The 25,383-nt window shown below is 49.6% G+C and overlaps 1 protein-coding gene across 2 annotated transcripts; it reads right to left on the bottom strand.

Moving 5' to 3' along the window:
* On the bottom strand, positions 1-18,843 carry Chrm1 (cholinergic receptor muscarinic 1). 2 transcript variants are annotated; one of them, XM_057779840.1, is made up of 3 exons: positions 18,291-18,843; positions 17,763-17,854; positions 1-4,531 (listed from the first exon to the last, which is right to left on the bottom strand). In XM_057779840.1, exon 3 carries the CDS (start codon positions 4,459-4,461, stop codon positions 3,079-3,081), a length of 1,383 nt encoding a protein of 460 aa, XP_057635823.1. In that variant the 5' UTR covers positions 4,462-4,531; positions 17,763-17,854; positions 18,291-18,843; the 3' UTR covers positions 1-3,078. The 2 variants fall into 2 exon arrangements, with proteins under 2 accessions (XP_057635823.1, XP_057635824.1); XM_057779841.1 differs by lacking the exon at positions 17,763-17,854.
* Between the last annotated feature and the right edge of the window lie 6,540 nt (positions 18,844-25,383).

Below are 25,383 nucleotides of genomic sequence, written 5' to 3' on the forward strand. Positions count from 1 at the left end.
CCTTCTCCTTATCTGCCTCTGTAGGGGGCTGTCCATGCCCATGGTGTTGGAAGATTCCATTCCACAGGTTATGGGTGACTGAGTGTGATTGACGGAGGCATCTGTCACCCCACTGGTTACTTTTTTTATTTTTTATGATTTATTTTTTTTTTTTGGGTTTTTCGAGACAGGGTTTCTCTGTGGCTTTGGAGCCTGTCCTGGAACTAGCTCTTGTAGACCAGGCTGGTCTCGAACTCACAGAGATCCGCCTGCCTCAGCCTCCTGAGTGCTGGGATTAAAGGCGTGCGCCACCACCGCCCGGCTGATTTATTTATCTTTATTTTATGTGCATTGGTGTGAAGGTGTCAGATCCCCCAGAACTGGATTTTCAGACAGTTGTGAGCTGCCATGTGGGTGCTGGGAATTGAACCCGGGTTCTTAACTACTGAGCCACTTCTCCAGCCCCACCCCACTGGTTACTAGCGGCTGACTAGGAGATGGCTTCTTCCTCTCTTAGCTCTCTATGTTCATCCTGTCCGAAGCCGTCGGCTCAGTTGAAGAGGATGACCTTGCCAGATAGAGGAGGACCCTTTGTGGGTCCAGGATATATTAGAGAATCTCTTCCCATCTAGAATCACCAAATTAGCTCTCAAGGTTCAGTAGTTTCTGGGAATCAAGGCAGCTAACTGTGGGGTGAATCCCCACTCTGTCCTCTGCAGAGCTTTTTTCAAGTCCCACCTAGGACCTCAGCCTTCTAGGAGAGTTTTTCCCCCTCAAACTTTAGCCTGTACCAGAATCACCTTGAGGCTGCTAGTTACAGATAGCTGGTTTTCATGTTCAGAATTCCATTTAGTAAATCTGTGGTGACCCCAGGAATTTACCTATATAAGTTCCCAGGTGACAGCGGTGCTCCAGGTTTGGGTCACTGATAGCTCAGCAGGCCTTGTCTGGCTCTTGGGAATCATGACAAACCACTGGACTATCCAACCTGGAAGAAAATGATTGCTCATCCGTGTTCGCTGGACTGCACCAGATAATCTATGTGATCTGTGCTGGAGGTCTTGAACCACAGTCCACCATTAACCTCTAGAGCGGCTGGACACTAACTGAGGTCAGCCACGTGGACAGTCAGCCATGCCCCTATGCCCAGCCTCTAGTAAATACCCCAGACACCAAGGTTCTGGTGGGCCTTTCCTGACTGGCAGTGTGTTATGCAGGCTATCATACATCACTGTAGGAGAGAAAGTGTTCTGTGACTCCCTGGAAAGAGAATTGGCATCTTGTGCCTGGTTACCCTGGGACTCTGCTCTGTGCACATTCTTCTGTTGCCATTTTCTTCTGACATTCTTTTGATACGACAGTGATTCTAGTGACTTGGTAGAGTTTTGTATGTTCTCCCAGTAAACCTCGGACATTAAGGTTGTTCTTGGGACTTTCAGCCGCAGCTACATTCTGATAACCACTGCTCAGGGATGTGGAGTTAATCTCTTTAGGTCCATTTTCCTCAGACTTTGGGAGCCACCCTTACTAACACAGTGTTTACGTTGCGGCCTGAGGGTTACCCTGACGCTGCTCTGGTTGAGGGTGTCCTAGGTGTCATCTCCACAGTCTAGGGGTCAGGAGGCTGTGGACTACCTGGAAAGCTGGGTGTTGCTTTGTGAGATAATCCTAAGCAATCCTCCTGGGTCTCTGGGCCTGTTTCCCCATCTACAAATAGGAGTTTGGAGGACTTGTGTTCTCTCTAGGTATGAGAAGGTCCTAGAGCAGCTATGTGCGGGATACACGGGGTGCTTCACCTAGTCCCCTCGTTTCCAGAGGCCAGGTCTGCCTCCTGTAGCACCGCTCACCTGAGCCACGGACCCCAGGGTGCTGGGGCCCACAGGCTTAGTTGATCTAGCCATTCAGTGCTGTCCTTCTGGGATTCACCTTAAATGCTGCAGCCCACATTCTCTGTGCGGCTTTTGCGCCTTCTGTGCCCCATCCAGTCCTGGCCTTGGGACCAGGGCCTTGAGCCAAAACAGGGAGGAATTCCTCGTAGTGCCTGCTGGTTACGTGGCTTTTATTCACAGACTCAGCATATGCTGAGGATGGAAGGAGAGAACATCTGGGGCCAGGCATTCTGGAGATTAGGGAGGCAGGGAGGCCATGCATGGGTTGGACTGGGGAGTTTACAGAAGAGAACCTGCTGGCTGAGCCAGGCCTGTGTGGGGCAAGGCTGGAGGCAGGCAGCATGCGGGAGGCCTGGCTAGATCCGCCCAGAGCAGATCCACCCAGGTGATGGCTGTGAGCCAGGAGGGAGGGACTGAGGTTACTTTGGGGCAACTTTGAGAGAGAGAGAGAGAGAGAGAGAGAGAGAGAGAGAGAGAGAGAGAGGTGTGGGACTGGATAGCAGGCACCTTATCTCCCCCCACCCCGGAAAGTGACATAGTGGGTCAGTTAGGACACCTGACATCTGGTCCTGCTGCAGTTTCTGGACTTGGTGTGTCTAGCCAAGCTGATCTCCTCTGGCATTATCATCCTCCCCACACTTGGACATTTGCTTTGGAGGTAACTCACATAGGGATGACCTGGGGATATTTGTAGGGAGGCTGGACAATCCCTAGAGTGTGCCTAGGACCTACCTGGATGCACTATGCCTGTGCAGAGAGGGGATCTCCAGCTCATAGTCCCAAACTTTGTGTCAACTCCTGCCCTATACACCCAGGGGGCGCTATTTCCCATGACAATTTGGGCCCCCTGCCGGGCCAAGGAAGACAACAACGTTAAACTACTGGCCCGCCCCGCTGGCTCCTGACTTCCTGCCTAAATGCAAACAGAGTCCAAAACCCGGATCCTCCTCCTGGACCTTCTTCCTGGTGAATAGCCTATTCCCACACAGCAGGGAACAGAGAAACCAGTTCCCCGGGTTTCACTCCCTGTCTGGGAATAGCAAAGTTTGGAAAACTAGTAGTCTCTCTGGGCTGTCCAGGAAGGTGACCCAGGGGCCTGGGAAGCCAGGGGAGGCCTGAGCAGGGCCCTGGGACTGAAGATACAGCCTATGGACACTTTCCACCGGCCTCTCCCTGGAGCTGGGGTGGAAGGATGCAGGAGACGAGGCCATTAGCATTGGCGGGAGGGGGTGCGGTGCACAGAACCAGGGCGCTTGGGGATCTTGCGCCAGCGCCGCTTATCCCAGCGGCAGAGCAACAGCAGGCGGAAAGTGTCCCGGAAGGCTTTGTTGCAGAGTGCATAGCACATGGGGTTGATAGTGCTGTTGACGTAGCACAGCCAGTAGCCCAGCTCCCATAGGGTCTCGGGAACACAGTTCTTGCAGAAGGTAGACACCAGCACCATAATGTTATATGGTGTCCAGGTGAGGATGAAGGCCAGCAGGATGGCACACAGGGTCCGAGCTGCCTTCTTCTCCTTGACCAGTGAGAAGGTCTTTCGCTTGGCCAGTTGTTCCTTCCCTCGGGGTTTTTGGCTCTTGCCACCTCGGTCTCGGCCTTTCTTGGTGGGCCTCTTGACTGTATTTGGGGAGGTTTTGGGGGGCTGCTTGGTTGGTGCCTGTGCCTCAGGGTCTACCATGGGCATCTTGATCACCACTTCTGAGCCGGGTTCCTCGCCCTCAGAGGATGTGAGGGACTCCATGGAGCCTTCATCCTCTTCCTCTTCCTCTTTCCAGCTGTAGGCCTGCAGAAGCCTGGGTGTCCGGCAGCAGCGACAGCAGCGGCCCGGAGGTGACTCCGGTGAGCCCTCAGCCCCTGGCTGTGACCTCTCTGAGCTGCTGCTGCTGCCACCACCTTTGCCTGGGGTCTCAGAGCCCTGTAGGGCTGCCAGCTCCCGGGCTCGGTTTTCTGTCTCGCGGTAGATGCGCCAGTAGAGGGTACACATGACTGTGACGGGGAGGTAGAAGGCGGCCATGGCTGTGCCAAAAGTGATGATGGGTTGAGAGAGGAACTGGATGTAGCACTGCCCGGCCTGCACTGTCCGCTCCCCAACCAGGTATTGCCAGAAGAGGATGGCTGGGGCCCAGAGGACGAAGGAAACCAACCATGCCAGGCCAATCATCAGAGCTGCCCTGCGGGGAGTGCGCTTGGCTCGGTAGCTCAGGGGTCGGGTCACTGAGAAGTAACGGTCAAAGCTGATGAGCAGAAGATTCATGACCGAGGCGTTGCTGGCCACATAGTCCAGGGCCAGCCAGAGGTCACAAGCCAGTGTGCCCAGAGCCCAGTGGCCCATGAGCAGGTATGTGGTATAGAGGTTCATGGAGAAGGTGCCAATGATGAGGTCAGCACAGGCCAAGCTCAGCAGGAAGTAGTTGTTGACTGTCTTGAGCTCTGTGTTGACCTTGAAGGAGATGAGGACCAGCAGGTTGCCTGTCACTGTAGCCAGAGACAGGAGGCCTGTGGTGATCCCGATGAAGGCCACTTGCCAGGGACCCTTTCCTGGTGCCAAGACGGTGATGTTGGGGCTGACAGCAGGGGGCGCTGAGGTGTTCATTTCAGCCAGGTGGGATGAAGGGGCAGCCCCTTCCTCCAGTCACAAGTTTTCCTCAGAGAAAGGGCATCACCTGAAAAGAGAGGACACAAGCTTTGGCTGGTCCACTGGGCACCTCTGACAGTTCTGAGTGGAAGAGTCAAAGGGTACAGCTCCTGCCACCTCAGAGCTCCAGGTCACACAGCATCACCCGCAGGCACTGGCACCTACACACAGTGGCTAACAATGGCTTCCCAGCCACAGGGAGATTTGCCAGCAGCACGGGGTGGCCTTGTCCTCATTCCAGCTTCACTGTTCAAACTTTGAACCTCCATTTTCTCCTTGAAAAATTGCTACTAATTCCTGTCTTCAAAAAAAAAAGTAAAAATATTTGTTTATTTTTATTTTATGTGTATGAGTATTTTGTCTGCATATATGTCTGTGCACCATGTGTAAGCTCGGGGAGGCCAGAAGAGGGGCATCAAATCCCCTGGAATTGGAATTATAGACATAGTGAACTGCCTTGTGGGTGCTGGGAATTAAACCTGAGTCCTCTGGAAGAGCAGCCAGGGCTCTTAACCACTAAGCCAGCCACTAACCCCTGTTTTTCTTATATTTCATGCAGCAGGAATTGGGAGAATTATTTTGTATATAGTTCTGCAAGATTTTCCAAGTATTTCACTCAGCCTTATTAAAGTCTTCATTTAAGAAGGGCTTGCTACATGCCAGACACAGTGCTAAGCACCTAATCAAGTTATCTATTTAACTGTCCTGCTCATCCTTAGCAGGAAGGACCTTGTCATCCCTTTCTTGCTGGAGGCAATGGCGACTGAGCAGCTTCAGCCTCTGCTATAGTGACAAGATACTGAGTGGTATTAGGGCCCAGTTCCTCCACTAGCTGTGCATGGGCTGCTCCAGTGTAATTCTTTCATTAAATAAAGTGATGGAAAGAAAGAGAAGGCTCCAGGGAAGAGAAGAGGGTTGGGAGGTGGAGGCAGGAGGATCAGGGCTTTAAAGTCGTCCCCTGCTACACAGTGAGGTTGAGGAGAGCCTGAGCTACAGGAGACTCCGGAGAGGGAGCAGAATGGGAGTGGGTACATGGAAATGCATGTACGTGTGTTTATGTCTGTACAATCTTCCATGGATTGCATACAAGGCAGGCAACAGGGACAATGGCCTCAGCTCCCAGTTAGGTGAGGGTCTGGCCCCAGATGGGATGTGGGAGGCTTCCCTCCCTCTCTGCTCTGTTCCTGGGCCCCAGCTGAGAAGAGGGCAGCATAGGGAACGGGAAGATCCCTCAGACTTTTCTGGGATCTGGAGTCTGGCCCAGGCACTAAGGTTGCGCAAAATGAAAGGCCAGGAGGCAGGGAAGGCCCACAGCCAAAGCAAAGGCAGCCGGAAGGCTGAAGGTCTCACTCAGCAATGGCCTAGCTGCTCTGTGATTTGGTGGGTCCTTCTATGTGTCCCCATCTGTCCACAGAAGAAGTTTAGGGTCTTCCTAGTGTAGAGCCATGGGCTTTAGGATTATGCTGTTGGGAAGATCCTAAGGGAGAAATGTTGAACAAAAGCCTTCTGAATCCTGGTGTCGCGTGGGGACCTGGTCTGTGACAGAGAGGCTTATGTGTTGTGCCTGTGACCATGTATGACCCGTGTGTGGCTGAGGCCATCTCCATGGCTCTCGGTGAACTGTTGTGGTAGAACTCTCAGCACAGGGAAGGAGACCAGTGTGCCACAACATGAGCAATAAGGTCTGTGGCTGTCAGTATGCACACGTGTGTCTGAGTCACTTTACACTTGAGGGAGTATGTGTGATACCACAGTTAAAGAACCTAGACTCCAGAGCTAGGCCACCTGCATTTAGTACTACACTTGATATTAGCTAAAAGGCTGTGGGAGAAGTTATAACAAACAAGAGGGTGTTGGTATTGCTGTGTTTGTTTTGTGTTTTTGAGACAGGGTCTCAGAATTTCTATGTAATCAAGGATTATTTTGAGCTCCAGTTCCTCCTTACCTTCCCATCCTGAGTGTCAGGATGGCAGGTGAGGCTTGTCTGGATAGGAATTCATGCTCTGCCATTTACTGAAAAAAAAAAATCACCCATAGGAGCTGGAGAGATGGCTCAGCAGTTAAGAGTGCTTACAGTTCTTCCACAGGACTGGGTTCAGTTCCCAGGATCCACATGGCAGGTTGCAAATGTCTGTAACTGCAGTCCCTGAGGATCCCATACCCTCCTCTGGCTTCTGTGGGCACTGCACATAGTGGTGCCCGGACGTACATGCAGGAAAACACTCAAATTTATAAAATAAAAATAGGTAAATCTTTTAAAAAAGTCACTACAGTACAACTCCGGTACCTAAGGATTGGGGGAGGAACAGCAAGATTGTATAAGCCAGAGAATCAGGGAGTTTGCTGTGAGATGGTGTCAGATAGAAATGTCAGAAGCTACACCATAATGTCTCATCAAGGTGACTGTCTAAACACGAGCTAGAGAAGGACAATAGCCACAGACATGCTAGGATGGGTGGGAAGGCCCACAAGGCTTCAACACTACACAAAGATCTACAGGCAACTAAGGGGTGCCGAGAGCAGGAGAAATAGTCTTCCCAGGAAGAGCACACCAATTGGTTGTCCAATACCAAATGGTCAGCCCTGAAAACATACACAAAAGTAACGTTATACAGACTGAGCAAGTTGCACTTCTGTATTTAGGTACACACACACACACACAGACACACACACGCACATGCAATGACAATTAAGGAAAAAGAGAAAGAGGCCATGAAATATGTAAGGGAGCTAGGAGGGATATCTGGGAAGTCTTGGAGGGAGGAAAAGAAAGGGAGAAATGATATATCTCAAAAATTAAAGAAATATTTAAAAATAATTCATTCATTCATTCATTCATTTGTGACAGGGTCTCGTGTAGCAGAGGCCTGCTTCCCTATCTGTATAGCAGAGGGGCAGATGACTTTGAACTTTTGATCCTACTTTTACCTCCCAGGTAATGGGATTAAAGCCTTGCACCACCATATCTTATTTTATTTATTTTTCTTTTTATTTTTATTACCTTATTTATTTATTTATTTATGATTATTTATTGTTATTAGCTATTAAATGATGTAATGTCTATAACCATGAATTCCTCAAATGAGATATAGGGATTAGCTAAGACCTTTAAGTTAATACCTCAAGGAATTGTTAAGAGGATTAAATGAGGTTTTGAACATCAAGTGCTTAGAATGTCTCCTGATGTCCAGTGAGCACTGGGTCCACATAAATTTGGTTTGTGTGGGAATGAGGGCTCCCTTCTGCTGAGGAGTGGATCGGGAGTAATACTCTTCTCCAGGGCTGAGGCCCTAATTGGTTATCGAATACCAAGGGGTCAGCCCTGAAGCCATATACATACAAATAATATTAAATGGACTGAGCAGGTTGTATTTATATATTTGGGTATACATACATACATGTAGAAAAAGGGGCCATGATTTCAAGAGGGAGAAAATTCTGGGGGTACACAGGAAATATTGGAGGAAAGAAAAGGAAGGGAGAATATGATGTAATTGTATTTTAAGCTAAAAATAGTCTCAGGCCAGTGGTGGTGGCGGATGCTTTTAATTCCAGTACTTGGGAGTCAGGGGCAGGTGGATCTCTGTGAGTCTGAGGTCAACCTAGTCTACAGAGCAAGTTCTAGGCTCCAAAGCTACATAGAGAAATTCTGTCTCGAAAAATCGAAAACAAAATGAAACAAAACAAAAACCCACCAACACCAACAGCAAAAAAAAACCCAAAAGCTCTCCTAAGGCTGGGTGTGGTGGAACGCACCCGTACTCTGCACTCTGGAGGCAGAGACAGTCAGGTCTCTGTGAATTTGAGGTTGACCAGGTGTATGTAGTGAATTCCAAGATAGCCAGAGCTACAGTGAGAAACCTTGTCTCAAAATAAATAAATAAATAAAAAATAAATAAAAAATAAATAAATCTAGAGGGTTTGGGTACATGTTGTGGTAAATCACCTGTCTAGCTTGTCCAGCACTCACAGCGTCTGGGCTTCATCCCTAGCCCAGGGCCCTAAGTCTCTGATAGTGCAGCAGTGGTGGTTGATAGCAATGGTACCTGTTGCTGTTGGACAGTTCACCCCGAGTCACTGCTGAAGTATTTCTATACATCCATGCATTATCTTATTTAATCGTGTGTGTGTGTGTGTATGGTGTGTGTGTATGTGTATGGTGTGTGTGTATGTATGTGTATGGTGTGTGTGTGTATGGTGTGTGTATATGTGTATGGTGTGTGTGTATGTATGTGTATGGTGTGTGTGTATGTGTATGGTGTGTGTATGTATGTGTATGGTGTATGTGTGTATGTGTATGGTGTGTGTGTGTGTATGGTGTATGTGTATGTATGTATATGGTGTGTGTGTATGTCTATGGTGTGTGTATGGCGTGTGTGTATGTATGTGTATGGTGTGTGTGTATGTATGTGTATGGTGTGTGTGTGTGTATGTATGTGTACGGTGTGTGTGTGTATATGTATGTGTATGTGTGTGTATGGTGGGTGGGTATGTGTGTGTATGGTGTGTGTGTATGTGTGTGTATGGTGTGTGTGTATGTATGTGTATGGTGTGTGTATGTGTATGCATGTGTATGGTGTATGTGTGTATGTATGTGTATGGTGTGTGTGTGTGTATGTGTGTGTGTGTGTTTGTGTGTGCGGTGTAAGGACTCAAACATGGAGCCTTATGCATGCTCAGCAAGCACTCTGCCAATGATCTGCAGTCATGGGTAATTTCTCTGCCCACCTCCTTTTTATTTTTTTTCCTTTAAGATAGAGTCTTATCTCATGCAGTGTGGGCTAGCCTGGAACCCATTGTGTAGCCAAGGAAGATCTTAAACTTTTGATCCTGCACCTCCAGAATTCTGGGATGTGAGGCGTAGGGTGCCAAGCCAGTTTTACATGGTATAGAGGATGGAACCCTATGCTAGGTAAGCACTCTACAAACTGAGCTGTGTCCAACCCCCATACTGAATCTCAACAGGAACCTATGACCTGAACACAAGTTTACAGATGATAGAACTGAGCGAGACACAAGTGCAACAGCAAGAAAACCCGCAGAAGACCACACAGGAGTGTGCCATCAAGACTGGACTCCAGCCGGGCGGTGGTGGCGCACGCCTTTAATCCCAGCACTTGGGAGGCAGAGGCAGGCGGATCTCTGTGAGTTCGAGACCAGCCTGGTCTACAGAGCTAGTTCCAGGACAGGCTCCAAAACCACAGAGAAACCCTGTCTCGAAAAACCAAAAAAAAAAAAAAAAAAAAAAAAAAAAAAAAAAAGACTGGACCCCAGTCATTTTTTTCAAGTGAAAGTTCATTTGCAAGAACTTATGACCAAACAGAAAAAAAATATGTACGAAACTCTAAATAAACACAACAAAAGAACAAAACATCAGTGGAGACTAACCCACCGATCTGAATTTTAAAAGCATGCACTAAAACGCAATTTGCCTTCCACCTTCGCCCCCTTTAGCATTAGGATTCAAACCCAGGACCTTGTGCAGCCCCTGAGCCAGAGTCTTGCTACATCTATCCAGGCTGGTCTTGAACTCACTACTGAGCCTCTGTCCTTAGCCTCCTGAATTTTGGGATTAAAGGCATGAGTTACCACCACATCAGGCAAAAAATGGTTTATCTTTTTTTTGCCTGGTCTTGTCACACCCTTTTCAGGGATCAGGCTGGGTCCTTCCCTGGGGAGGTGGCTGGTGACCACTATCTTGGGAATTTGCCCGGCACAGTCATTGTCTTTGATTTTCTGAACTCAGGACCACTTAACACCCATTGCACAAATGGAGTAACTGAGACCCAGCAACAGAGAATAGAAGGCATTGCCCAGGTCTCCTTGCTTTTAGACTGAGTACGGTTCCCCATGTGTCACCTCCATGAGCTTTGGAGCAAAGACCTGTAAAGGAACTAGACTAGAATTGTTGGCTGGCGGAGAGGCTGCCCCTCCCCCCTATAGAGGCCTCCTCAGGCTTAGTGGGAGGGTGATGTGTATCTTGGTCACAAAATTTAAAGATGGTTCCAAACTTGGTAGTAAATAAACTAATATTTTATGTAATATAAAAAAATCAATGCAAATATAATCTGATGATTAAAATATCAAAGGCAGGATCCAGCCCTACATTTGTGCAATCCTGTCTCATTAGCTTTACTCCAAACCTGACCCTAGTTCCCATGGAACTTTATTTACAAAAAGAGCTAGCCTGCTGTAGTATTAATTGATTGGTTGATTGAGACAAAGTCTCACTATGTAGTCCCCTGTAGCCCAGACTAGCCTCAAACTCAGAACTATTTTACCTTAGCCTTTCAAATGCGGGGGTTACTTGCAAGTCTGGTTTGCTATTTGATTTTTTTTAAAAGTTTCCAGACTGGGTGTGGTGGCACACAACTGTAATCCTGCCACCCTAGAGGTAGAGGCAGGAGGGTGTGGAGTTCAAGGCCAACCTTGTTTACATAGCAAGTTTACTGTTAACCTGACCTACTTCGAGACTGCCCTAAGAAACAAAAACAAGGCCAGATGGTGGTGGCACACCCCTTTAATCCTGGCACTTGGGAGGCAGAGACAGGTGGATCTCTGAGTTCAAAGCCAGCCTGATCTACAGAGTTCCAGGACAGCTAGGGCTACACAGAAACCCTGTCTGGGGATGGGGGTGGACAAACGCAACAAAACAAAACAAAGCTGCAACTTTATCTTTCTGTGTTATGAAGTTCTCTCTCTCTCTCTCTCTCTCTCTCTCTCTCTCATTGGTATTGGGGTACCATCCAGGACCTTGTAAAAACTAAGCATTTGTTTTACCATTAAGTCACATCCTCTACCCCAGTGATCCCTCAAATTTTGCTTCAAGGTGAGTGTGTTACTTGACTTGCCCAAGTCTTGGCATTGTGATTGTGACCCTTGGTTCTGGAATGAAGCTCAGTGCCATCTCTTCCTCCACAAGTTATTGGCACAATCTCCCAACCTTTCATTCTTTCCCTTTCTCTTCCTGCCTCTCACTCCACAGCTGATGAGTGGGGTACCAAAGCAGACACACAGTACATGGCCTCTGCCCTTCTTCCCGGTTCCCTGTCCTGATCCACTTGTCACAGTGTCCTGTCTCTCCAGCCCCCACCCCCAGCTCTTCCCCTGGTTCTTTTTTTTTTTTTTTTTTTTTTGGTTTTTCGAGACAGGGTTTCTCTGTGACTTTGGAGCCTGTCCTGGAACTAGCTCTTATAGACCAGGCTGGTCTCGAACTCACAGAGATCTGCCTGCCTCTGCCTCCCGAGTGCATTTATTACGTATACAATATCCTGTCTGCGTGTATGTCTGCAGGCCAGAAGAGGGCACCAGATCTCATTACAGATGGTTGTGAACCACCATGTGGTTGTTGGGAATTGAACTCAGGACCTTTGGAAAAGCAGGCAATGCTCTTAACCACTGAGCCATCTTTTCAGCCCCCCCCCTTTTTGAGACAGGGTTTCTCTGTGTAACAGCCTTGGCTATCCCAGAACTTGCTCTGTAGACCAGGCTAGCTTTGAATTTATAGAGATCCACCTGCCTCTGCCTCCCCAGTGCTGGGATTAAAGGCGTGAACCACCACTGCCTGACATCTTCCCTGGTTCTTAATCTACTTTTTTGTACAAAGAAGGATTTGGACCATCCTAGCATCTCTGTCAGATGTGCAGGGTCCTGAATGCAACACCTCCAGATGCTGCATAGAGAGGACCCAAGTTTCAGAGGTGAAGCTGAAGCTCACTCAGGTCCCTTCACTGGGAGCTGTGGCACGATCAACTGTGGGTGGGAACATGGTGACCTGCAGCCATCACAAGCTCCTCTCAGAGGGTTGTAGTGATGGCCATGAATAATGCAAATGCTTTCATATTTTTTGAGACGGGGTGTTACTATATAACCCTGGCTAACCTGGAATTTACTTATAAACCAGGCTAGTCTCAAACTTATAGAGGTCCATCTGCTTCTCTACCTCTGGGTGCTGGGATTATAAATATGAACCATCATGCCTTGTTAAAGCAAATACCTTTAGTACAGGACTCCAGAGAAAAATGAACCAAGTATCCTTGGAGGTGAGGAAGCTGGCAGTCTTGCCTGGATGGTTAGAAATCCCTGCCAAATCTTTTTTAATGGGCAAATTGGTAGCCGCCATATATAGGCTATGCCAGGCGCTTGATATATGTTATTCCTCTTCATCTGCAGGGCAATCTCATCTCTGTAGTAAGGTGAGGGAGCAGAGGCTCAGAGGGGTGAGGGGTTTTCTGATGATCACACAGGAGCTAGTAACTTTGGGATTGTGACACTAACTTTTTGGATTCAAGGTCTGTGTTTGTTCTACTTGGCTAATTGCTCTGTGGCCCTCTAACGTTTGCTTCCCACTGGGAGTGTTTGAGAAGAAAGGGCAGAGAGAGGTTCTAGAGAATGAGAGTAATTCTCACCACCTCTGGACCTTCCACTCTTCCTGGTGATGGTCATGAACCTGCTTTCCTGTCACAGTGAGAGCAGGGTGACCTACTGTAGTCCTTACCGTGCAACCTTGGAAGGTCTTTGTCACCTTAGCATCTCAGGTGTTGAAATGACACATCTATGTTATTATCCTTAATCAATTTCTTTTGTTTCTTCATTTTTTTCTGCCCTGCCTAGAACCCAGGGCCTTTCATATGCCAGATCTCTAGCAGTCACTATTTATTTATTTATTTTTCATTCATGCATTCATTCATGCATGCATTCGTTCGTTTGTTCATTCATTTATTTTTAGGACAGGGTCTCATGTAGTCCAGGTTAGCTTTGAGCTCCCTATGTGCTGAAAATGACTTTGAATTTCTGATTGTCCCGCCTCTACTTCCCAAGAGTTGGGATTACAGGTATGTGCTACCATACCCAATTTATGGGGTGCTAGGGACTAAACTCGCTTCTGCTTGCTAGATGAGCAGACTACCAATGAGATTACGTTTTCAGATGGCTTTTTATTTTGCTTTTTAAAAAGTTTAAATTTATGTGTGTACCTGTCTGTGTGAGTGCAAGCTACATGTATGTGTGTTGGTAGAGGCCAGAAGAGGGTGTCCGATGCCCTAGAACTGGAGTTACAGGTGGTTGTGTAAGCTCCTATAGGAGCTTTTAAGTTTTTTAGTTTGAGGTCTCACTATTAGCCTAAGATGGTCTTGAAGTCACAGCAATTCTCCTGCTTCAGGCTTCTGAGTGCTGGGAGTATAGTGTGCACTATTATGCCTGGCCTTAGCCTTAACTTGTGTGTGTGTGTGTGTGTGTGTGTGTATGTGTGTGTGTGTGTATAGGATGAGTTGTTTTCTCACTGCTTGTGCCAGGCTAACTGGACTGTAAACTCCAGGGATTCTCTTGTCTCTCTCTTCCATCTCCTTGTAGGAGCACCAGGATTACAGATGCTTGCTTCTCTGTAGGTCCTGGCGGTTTGAACTCAGGCCCTCAAGTTTGCCTGATGAGCATGTTTACGCACTGAGACATCTCTGCTCTTGACTGGGGAGTTCACTATGTTGATGGCTACTGGAGGATGGTAGTCATGAATCAGCTTGGTTTCCCACGACTGTGATCATCCTGGACTGAGAGACAGGGTGCTGGGGTTCAGTGGTGGCTCCAGAAGTTTAATGAACTAGGGGCTCAGGGTTAGCTCTCTGGTTGAAAGAGGAACTTGATGCTACATTCACATAGCACATCCTGTTAAAACATTCATGGACAGGTTGGAGAGATGATTCAGTGGTTAAGAGCACTGGTTGTTCTTACAGAGGACTGGGGTTCAAGTTCCAGCACGCACATGGTGGCTGACCAGTCTGTAATGCCAGTCCCTAGGGGATCCAATGCCCTCTCCTGACTTCCAGGGACACCAGGCAGGAATGGGATGCACAGACATACATACAGACAAAACACGCATACATGGAAAATAAAAATAAATACATTTCTTTTTTCCCCGAGAGAGGGTTTCTCTGTGTAGCCTTGGCTGTCCTGGAACTCACTCTGTAGATTATGCTGGTCTCAAACTCACAGAAGCATGCCTGCCTCTGCCTCCTGAGTGCTGGGATTAAAGATGTGTACCACCACTGCCCAGCATAAACTCTTAAATAAACCAGAAACAAACATTCATAGAAAAAGCTGTGATATGGATTGCAAGGTGAGTCAGACAGAGACCTCTTAACTTCAGTCTTTTGTTTCAATGACCATAGGCAAGCCACCATCCTGACCTGAGCGCCATTTTGTAGGACGGGGCTGAGTTTCTAGCAGGCGTGTGTGAGTAAGGGTGTGTGCATTGTTGAATGACAAGAGGATGGTGGTGGTGGGGCGGGATCTTGGAACTTTTTGTGTTTGGACGCAAGAAGGTGTTAAGAAATGGGGAGAGTACTTTTCTGCCTGGAACTGTGGCCTCCTGATGAAGACTGTTGGGAGCCTTTAATAATATTACTATTATTATCATAGCAACTGATATTTACTGGCTGCTTGAGTATACCAGACATGGCTCTACGCATTATATGCATAATTTAATTTGCTTGTTATAACTCCTTGAAAATAGATTCTATTATCTCCGATTTGCAAAAAGAGGTGACCTTAAAGCTTGTCAGTGATGCACTCATCTGTCTCTGAGATCCATCTCTGGGAGCCCCGACTCTAAGCTGTTCCTGACGGGGTGTTGAGGGGAGTCTCAATAGCTTCTCCACCTATCTTCACTAGCTTGGCCAAACCCTAGTTTGATTCAGTCAAGAAGTCCTTGCTTTAGATTCTGGTCTGCGTCTGTGTCATTTGTGTGATGAAGAATGACGATGTGGGGGAGGGGAAATCTAGTCATAACGGATGGAGAGGCAATGCATGGGGTCTGCTTGCTTCATTTACTGCTTTATCTTAGGGCTTGCTACATAGTAACTGTTCAACAAATATTTGTGGAAGAAATACATGAATGTATACATGGAGGGGGGTCCTCCTTAATGACTCCAGGCTCTGGAGGTTGAGGATGAGCCTGTGGGGATCAAGACCAGCTCCGGAACAGAGTTTAGGGCTTCCTCTGCTTCTATGACCCTTTATCCACCAGTCCTCTGTTCTCTTGGGTAAAGGACTGTCTGGCATGAGAGCATAGGAGAAAAATAAACGGAGAGCCTCTTAATTTGTGCAATGGTTGAAGAAAATCCTGCTTTATTGAGAGGCGAAGAGAGGCTAAGTGAGGTTCAGGAATAGATGTGGGGTGGTGGTGGTGGTGGTGGTGTGTGTGTGTGTGTGTGTGTGTGTAAGTTATTGTGGGTGGTAGTGGTGGTGGTGGTGGTGGTGGTATGTGTGTGTGTAAGTTATTGTGGGTGGTAGTGGTGGTGGTGGTGGTGTGTGTGTGTGTGTTTAAGCTAATGTGGGTGGTGATGGTGTGTGTTAATGTGGGCTCCAAGAGTTAAGAGATGAGGTCAGAGTCTCTAACACAAGGCAGGCCAGACTGATGACCGCCAGTGCCCTGGACCAATCCCTAGGGACAGGGGATCTGGCTGGTGAAAGGAAGGGCGAAGGAAAGAAGCCACTGGGGGAGGATAGGAAGGCTGGGGAGGATTCCTGAACATTAGACTTTCCTTAGCCTGGTCAAGGAGTAAGAAGGGGAGACAGAGAATGCTGGGGGAAGAATTAAGAAGGAGGTGCGGAGCCATCTTGTTATTCTGGGGCTGTAAGCTGTCTGAAAACCTGGCTGGGGCAGAGATAACTCTAGGGAGAAGGTGGTCTTCAGGGAGGGCTGAGGGATGGGAACTTGGGGTCTCACATATTTAGTAAGAAGGAGGTTCTGGTCCAGGCTTTTGACTACTCCATTCGTCAGGGACCACAGCCCAGAAGCCAGCTTTTCTGGGTGACTCCCCTCGGGTTAGCGTTTCTCTTCAAGTGGCTCTTGATTCATTAAAGGTTCACAAAACTTCCACCCCTGACCCCCTGGCCTTGGAAACAAGGAAGTAAACAAGTGGAATTAATCTCGGTCTTTTTAGGCTCAAGCCACCACTGGGAGGTCAGTGGCCATCAGTTAAATGCTTCCTAAATCCACCGCTGATCTGAAAGAGGAGCATCCGTCCTAGAGCTATGGCCAAATTTGCTCACTGGTGATGGACCTTGACTACCTGACCATCTTTGAGGAGGCTGGGAAGAGCCTACCTGTTAGTAGGCTGCAACCTAGACTTTGCTCTGCAAGTGTGGCATTAGCAATGCTAGGCCCCCTCATCCTCCTCCCGGCACATCTCCAGAGCCTCACTCCTGGCACTCCCCCTTTTCCTTTCTTCTCTCTTTCCCTCCCCCATTCTTCTAGGCATCACCATGGCATCACAGTGGAGCAGAAACTCAGCTCGATTCACCCACCTCTTCCCTGCCTGCCTGCTTGGGAGCCCCCAAGCTCTTGCCTCCCAAAGCTCACTATGCCCTTCCCTTCCCCATTCTATCCTGTCTTCCTGCTCACAGAGGTGGTAGCACAGGGATGCGCTGAGGGTGAAGAGAATGGGGTTCAAGTATGAATGGGACTACTATGTCTCCCTTCTATGGCCACGAACATATCTGGTCTCCCTTTTCAGCCTCATTCTCTCTGGGTGTATATTAGGACAGCTCTGCCTAGACCTTTCTGGACACTTAGGGCTCCCCATTGCTCTTCAAGATCCACCAAAGTCACAGCCAGCAGCCCAGCAACCTGCAGCCCAGCCAGAATGATACCCTCTGTAGCCCTGTTCCATCATCTCCTCTTGCATATCTCAGCAGCTGTCATGGTTTACCTAGTAGCTGAAGTCTGGGGGTAGTGCCCTTTCCTTACACAGCTCATGGAGCGGCTGGTTACCCCGGGACAAGAGACTGATCAGCTGCTGGAGACTGCCCGAGTTCTTCCAGCCAGTGAGACAGGGGACACTGGGCTAATGGGGTGGAGCTGCAGATAGATGTGCACTGTAGGAAAAAGTGAAGCCCTTTCCACTGGCACTAAGAACCCCTAAGGTGTACAGGTCTTCATGGTCCAACTGCCCTCTCCCCAGACACCCGTCTTGGAGGTGGCGACCGCAAGAATCAAAGCCCCTGGCTTCAACTCTTCCTTCCTGGAGTCTGCGGACACACATGTGTGCATTAGTATCCTTGTATTGCCCGAGACCCTTGCACTGACTGCAGCCTCCCTTCCGGAAGCCAAAGATACTAAAAACCCAGGGAGGGCTCTCTGGGTCCCCTACATGCCAGGGCCATATCCTCTGGATGATGTGGCTGCCCATGTGCTTATTTGTCTCCAAAAAGCAACGGGGCTCTTTGCCTGGTCTCCTGCTGGCTTCTGGCCAAACACCCACCTTGGCATCCAGCTTGTCCATCTGGCCAGCAGTCTCATTCAGTCCATCTTGGGGGGCTGAAGGTGGATGGGGGAGGTGGGATTCAGGGTGCCCTGAAGGAGGAGAGAAGGAGGTGTCCCCAAAAGTATGTACACGGGTCATCCTTCAGCGGGGTGCTGGTGGCAAGGGCTGTCTCCTGCCCTTCCCTTTCTGCTTTAGGGTGCTAGGCAATCTGCTAACTACATGACCATCTAATCTCTTCTGAACTCTAGTTTGAGTTTCCTAAGAGGGTCTCCATCTCTTCTGCCAACTGAAGCCCAGAAAAACATCAGAAGAATCCACTGAAAACCAGCAGGCAGGGTGTTTGGAGCAGCCAATGTCCACGGCTATAGAGACCTCTTGGCCTCTAGACCCCTCCCTGGCCACCTCCCCTCTCCAGAGTCCACCCCCATTTCCATCTCATCCTTGTCCCTGTCCTGTCCCAGAGGACCCTGCTGCTTCTGCACCCAGCTCAAAAAACCCCTCCCAAACCTTCCCAAATGTACTCACCAGGGGACCGGAGAAGGGTCTGTGGGGTCCTCAGCTTCACTGCTTCTCCGGGGGCCTGCAGCGTCTCCTGGGACCCAAACACCTGGCTCCCGGGGGGGAGCTGCGCCCTGTGCTGGCAGCGGGAGAGGCACAGCCAGTGATTGGCATGTCCCACCCCCTGGCACGCCAGCCTTGGGGGGGAGGGAGGAAGGGAACGAGAGGGAGGGAGGGAGGGAAGGGAGGAAAGAAAGGGAGGGGGAGCAGGAGGGAAGCCTCAGGCAGCATCTGGGGTTGGACTAAGTCCTGGAGTGTGCCCCCCTTGTCCACAAGGGCATCCACTTTGAGCCTTGAGACAGAGGAGGCAGGACATGAGGAAGGAGAGCTGTGGAAGGCTAAAAGTCCAGGAGGAGAGAGAAGGCGGATACAGGGAGACAAACACCCACACCCACTGCACACAGACCGGCAACACACACACACCCTCACAAAGGCACACTCTGTTTCCTAGGCTTCTTCCCCCACCCAACCGGAAAGCCCCCAACCGGAAAGCCCCCAACTCTTGTGCACCATGTCCCAACACACATGCCCTGTTATTCACATGCCTGCTTCCTTTGCACACATGCCCTCCCCCCATGAACATGCCCACGCGCCCACCCACCCACCCAGCCACACACCCTGCTCTTCCTCCCTGCTGCGAGGGAGCTAGATTCCTTCTGTTTGAAAATGACACATTGGGCCTCACGTGAGAGGTTCCAACTTGGAACAGACCCAGAGGGTTGGCACACCCGCCCTGGGGCTGAGTGACATGCCCACATGCTGGGCAGTGTGCTCTAGTGTCTGCAGAGCCCCGGTGTGAGGATATATGGGTGTCGTGTTTGTGGGGAGTGGGGGGGGGGCTGTGTGTTTGTTACATATGCTGTTTAGTGTCCGACATGTGTGTATCTGTGTGTGCTCATGTCACCATGAAGCCTACATAAATACAGGTGTGACCCTGCCAGTCGAGCCAGAACGCATGTGCGTGCGTGTGTCTGTACTCAGTGTGTCTGAGTGTTGCCCAACTGTGGAACTGGCTAATTTTGACAAGCGAGGCAGCATCTACCTTTTTGCCTGCTCCACCCCCAGCTTCCCTTTGGAAGACAGACAGACAGGGAGACAGACAGCTCTCCTCCCAGCTTGTCAAACTCTGTCTCCCCTGACTCCCACTCTAGGTTCACAGGTGTGTACCTGGAGAGTGTGAGCCACTCCGCCTCTCCTCTCAGCCTGTAGTTTGGCCAGCAGCCTCCCCAGTCCAGGTTAGATTCCTGTGTTGAGTTGACTCAGCGATAGGGACCCTGGCTAGGGGTACCCTTTGTCATAGAGACCTGGGTCTAGCAAAGCCCCAATAGAGACTTCCTGGAGAACTGACCACGGAGGAGAACTGGGAAAGCTACAAACGCCACACCGATGTTCTTTGCCCTGTGGGCTGTGATGAAGCCCTGGATGGGAGGTGCAAAGGACTGAAATCAAGATCACCTTTATATGGGTGAGAAAAGAGAAAGCTGAAGCGTGGTGGGTACTAGGTGAGCTACTGTTTGAAGTCAGGTCCTGGGGTCTCTAAGCCACGGGTTTTGGAGTCTGGGGCAACCCGCCCCATCCTTCCTCCTCATTTCATTTTCCCACCAAGCACCCTATCCCAGTGTTGAGCTTGGATCCCAGTTGCCAAAGGAGCCAGGGAAGGAAGACTCTGGCGTCTCTGGGGCTTGGGCCAGCAACCACGGGGCACTAGTGGCACGTACATGCGGGAACATGGATACTTTTGAGAAGCCAGGGTGCCAAGAGGTACCCGGAGTGCCTTCTTTCTGTGTTTGGTCAGATACCGTAGCTGGCGGTCAGGGGTCGGGGGTAGGGATCCGAGCAGCTCCTTCTCCGACCCTCGGGGTCATTAAATCCTCAGGGTTAGGTCAGAACTCAAAGAGTCCCTGCGGCGGGCTGCCCCCTGCTGGACCATCCTTAGGTTGTGGGCTGCCGGTTGGGAGAACAGTGGGGGTGCGTGCACTTGTGCGTGTACACGTGGTTTAGAGTGGGGGAGTTAGGCCTCCACATCCATTTCCGAGTCTGAATCAAGCTTCCTCTTTGCCCCCTTCCCCCAATCTTCTTGGTCTCCCTTTTCTCCCACCGCCTCTGCACATGTCCCTTTAGAAATAAAAACACTTATTTTGTGGGCGGGAGGGGAGGGTGTCCAGCTTTCCTCTGCCTCCTCCTGAGTGGCCCCCACCCTTGGCCCATGCAGCTTTCTTGAGTCTGTTCAGCTTCAGAAGAAGGGGGCTATAGCCCCGTTCCTCCCCGTTGTTGTTTCACGTTTTTAAGCGCTCCTTGCCTAACTTGGTTATGTCTCCCCTTACCAGCTGGGGAAACTGAGGCACAAGGGAAGAAGGGAGGTAGCGCGGCGAGAAGCGCTCCCGCCCGGCTCGCTCACCACCCCCGCACTCGAGCCGGATTTAGCCGCAGGGAGGCTGGGAACATTGTCTTTATTTTAAGCCGCCGAGTGCGGCACGAACGCGGCTGCTCCCGACAAAGGGCTTCGCTAAGCGGCTGCAGGCGGCGCACGTGGGGGTCCGGCCCCGCCCCGGCCAGACCCCCTCTCCTGCTGCCCTGACCCTCTTCGGCTTTCCTGTCTCTGTTCAGGTGGGGGCGGGGCCGACACAGGACTCCGGGTCTGCGCTCCTGCTGGTTGCTATTTTTGATCAGCTTTGGATGACTTGGCCCAATCATAAATGTTTCTAAGTAGAAAAAGAACGAAGTTGTCCTGGGTTCGAGTCCAACTTTAGGTTGGTTCATTCGAACTGCCAGGCAAGTTAGAGCTTGTTTCTAGGTCTGTATAATTAGCGACATGGAAGTAGGGCCTCCCTTAATGGGGCAGTTACATCAAACGGTGGCTCTACAGTGTCTAAAAGACAAAGCCATTCTTGTTATTTATAATTGGCATTAAGCGCCTACTCCTCCCAGGCGCTGCTAAGTGCATTACATGAATTAACCTGTCGCTCACTGCACCGTGTGGTAGGCTTTATTACTCCCATTTTACAGATTGAATAGATTCACGTGCCTCGGGCTTTATGGCGTGTTCTACCCTCGGGGTGGAAACCGGGTGGCAGCTCGCCGGCTATAGTCTGAGGGAAGGAAGGACTAGTAGTTTACTTAAAAAATTTAAAATTTTATTTATCGCATATGGTGTGGGCGCATGTGTGTGTAACAAAGAGCTCAGGTGGAGGTCAGAGGACACACTTGAAGGAGTCGGTTCTATCTTTCCATCGTGTGGGTCCTGCGGATTCAATTCAGATATGTTAGGCTGGAGGCAAGCGCCTCCCATCCTTGAGCCACTCCTCAGGTCAAGACAGCTTTTTCCGAAAGGCTTCCGTGGTGTGGGGAGTGTTCACGTAGAGCACTCGCACCGGGTCCTTACTTAAATCCTTGCCCTCGGCTTTACTCTAGGACAATCTCAAACCTCGCTAAACCTTTCCCTTCAGGGTGCCCCTTCCATTGCGCTAAAGGACGGAAGCCTCGGAAGGGAGGTCCATTCTTCCTGTTTTACCCGGCCTGTGATGTGCAGGTGGTCCTGCGGGCCCTGCGGAGGGCTGCGGGTCAGAGGCGTCACCACTCAGGAAGGCAGCCAGACGACCTGACAGCCCGCCTCCTCACTTCTTCCGTTGCCCAAAGTCTTCAGCCTTAATCTTCCCGGACCTTCCTCTCCACCCCAATAGACTACTTTCTAGATTTAAAAGGCAAAGCTATAATCCAGGGTGGTCCTGCAGATGGGCCAGGGCAGAAGCAGCCACGACAATCAGGAAATCGAGGTTTTACAATCTGTTCTTACGATGAAGGAACGGAGACACAGTTCTACTCAACCAATGTTTCCCCTTCCCGGTCCGTTTAATCTGGCTCCTGGCAAGGGGATGACCGGGAAGCAGTCCCCGTCTATCCCTCTCGTTACAGTCAGGAGCCGTCTGGGACCTGGGTTCAGACAAGCTCTCCCTGACCCTACGGGGTCCCTCGCTCCCCCCCTGCGGAGTCTAGGTGGCGCCGGGGTCTGGTTTGGGATTCGAGCACTGGGAACTGAGATAATCTCGGACTGAACCTGAGAACTGTGCTCTCAAAAGGCGTTTCTAAACACCCCCATTTCTGCCTAGAGGACAGGACTCAGAGCTCAGGTTACTTGCGGCAGCCTTGGAGTTGACTGCACCTAGAAGCGCGGTTCAGATCCAGCGAAGAGGTAGTCCGCCTGAGGGGAGCCTTCTGCTCTCTGTAGCCAAAACCAGCGCGGAAACTGTTTAATTTTCGCTTGGCTACTAGACACAGGGCCTCAAAGCTCCCACCAGATCGTAGACGCATCCTGGCTCAGATCTAACTCCATGTGAAACTGCATTTAGGAGCACTACGGACTAGAGACCATACATCAGGGCCTTCAAAAATTTCCCTTTGTGTGTGTGGGTTCCATTGTCCTCTCCTGCTGTTCTCCCCCTTTCCTTGCATTTCTCCTAACAACCCAATGTGTAGATTAAATCCCACGTGTAGTTCAGAACTCGAAATCCAAGACAGTGAGGGCTGGAAAGGACCCAAAGGTGAGCAAGAACTTGGTCCTGCGCAGGCCGATCAAGTACATGACCGAAGGGGATGGAGTGCCATGTTTGGTTGGACAGCCGCCTCAGAGGAGCGCTAGCAGTCCTCCATCCCTCCCACCTCATCCATTGTCGGGTGTACCCAGAGTGCTTGGGTGGGTGCCTGGAGTTGGATGCACTGTCCCCATTTTCCCCCTCCTTGGAAGGAAAACAATAACATGTTTCCTTGGTGGAGGTGCATAAGGAGTGGTTACCACTACCCTCAGAAGGTGAGAGGAGCTGGCTGTACAGTTCATCACTCTAACCTCTCTCTCTCTCTGTCTCTCTCTCTCTCTCTCTGTCTCTCTGTCTGTCTCTCTCTCTCTGTCTCTCTCTCTCTCTGTCTCTCTCTCTGTCTCTCTCTGTCTCTCTGTCTCTCTGTCTCTCTCTCTCTCTCTCTCTCTGTCTCTCTCTCTGTCTCTGTCTCTCTCTCTCTCTCTGTGTGTGTGTGTGTGTGTGGGTGTGTGTATGAGTGAGGTGCACGCACACTGGAGCCAGGGCATCCATCCATGTGCAGGTCAGAGAACAACTTGTGAGTGCCAGAGATGGAACCCAGGTTTGGCAGCAAGCACCTTTCCCCAGGGAATCCTGTCTCTAGCCCCACATTCATAAGCTCCTCGCTGCATTTTCTCACTTAATCTTCACAACAGCCCTATGACGGTGGCTGGAGAGATGGCTCAGAGGAATAGAGCACTGGCTGCTCTTCCAGAGATCCTGAGTTCAATTCCCAGCAACCACATGGTGGCTCACAACCATCTGTAATAAGATCTGGTGTCCTCTTCTGTACTGCAGGATACATGAAGGAAGAAACCTATGTACATAATAAATAAAAATCTTTAAAAAAAAAAAAAAAAAAAAAAAAAAAAAAAAAAAAACAGCCCTATGACGCAGGGCAATTTGCTTTCTATTTTGCTGATAGGAAACAGACCTGGAGAGGTTAGGTTAATTCAATCTGCTGTCTTTACCCCTTCACAGTTTGCGGTTTTTGTCCCCAGCTTGGAGCCCAAGTACCTGAAAGCCCTCTTTACCATTTGCAAGAAGAAAGGGAATTCCAGGAAATCTAAGACAAAATCCCTACTGTTCATCATTCTGCAGCAATAATAATAATGGCAACAATAACAACAATAATTATTATTTTGAGACAAGATCTCATGTCTCCTGGGCTGGTGTAAAACTTGCTTTGTAGCTGAGAATGACCTTGAATTTCTCATCCTTTGGCCTGTACAGTCACCACACTGGTTTTATGTGGTGCTTGAGGCAGAACCCAGGTCTCTTGAGTACCAAAAAGTACTGGGCTCTGCAGCTCCAGTCTACATGCCCGCTCTTTAATGAAAACTGTGCACCACTTATGTGGCAGCCTAGTTTTCAGAGTTTTACGTTTTTAACTAATTAAAAATGTATTCTTTTGGCCTGGTGGCAGTGGCACACCCCTTTAACTGCAGCCGAGGCAGGTGGACCTCTATGATTTTGAGGGCTGCCTGATTTACATAGTGAGTTCCAGGACAACCAGAGCTATGCAGGGAAACCTTGTTTGGAAAAATATAAAAAATAAAGCAAAACGAACAGAAAACAAAAAACCGAGTCTCACTATGTAGTCCTGATTTGGAATTTAGGGAGATCTACTGGTCCCTGCCTCTGGAGTACTGGGATTAAAGGTCTACATCACCACATCTGGATTAAAGGTCTACATCACCACAACTGGATTAAAGGTCTACATCACCACATCTGGATTAAAGGTCTACATCACCACATCTGGCTCATTTCACTACTAAATTTCACTAAATTTTTTTTACTTTATTTTATGTGTGTGGGTATTTTGCCTGCATGTATGTCTGCACACTATGTGCATTTCCAGGAAGGTCAGAAGAGGGTATTGGATCCCCTGGGACTGGAGTTACAGATGGTTATGAACCATCATGTGGGTACTGAGAACTGAACCCTGGTCCTCTTAACCTCTGAGCCATCTTTCTCTCCAGCCCTTAATTTTTATAGTAATTTGTAGACCAGGTTGACTTCCAGCTCACAGAGATCTGCTTGCCTCTGTCTCCCAAGTGCTGGGATTAAAGACTTGTGCCAACATGGCCCCGGCAAGGCCGTGTTGAATTCTAATTATTGCTTTTGCCTTTATCACGAAGGTTCCCAGATGTCAATATGTCCACATCGTCTGCCCCCTCCCCTTTCATTTGTTTCTGTACTGCCTGGGGTCATCTGCCTTTGTGCTAAGACCTGGTCCCTTCGCATGCCCCCTTTCGCCCCCCCCACCTCTCCTCACCCGGCGCCTCCTGTCAGCTTCAGCAGTGACAGGGACCTGACCAGGGCAGAAATTGATGAGATGAGAGAACCTCAGGCTGCCTGCCTGTTCACTCAGTCCGCTGAACACTCGGTGATTAACTCTGAGGAATTGAATTAGGGTAGAAGCTCCTGGACTGAGTTAGGGAAGGGGGAGGGGCGCGCGGAAGTGGGTAGGCTTGAGCCGCAGCTCTTTG

The sequence above is a fragment of the Chionomys nivalis genome, chromosome 8 (genome assembly GCF_950005125.1).
Source record: "Chionomys nivalis chromosome 8, mChiNiv1.1, whole genome shotgun sequence".
NCBI lineage: Eukaryota > Metazoa > Chordata > Mammalia > Rodentia > Cricetidae > Chionomys > Chionomys nivalis.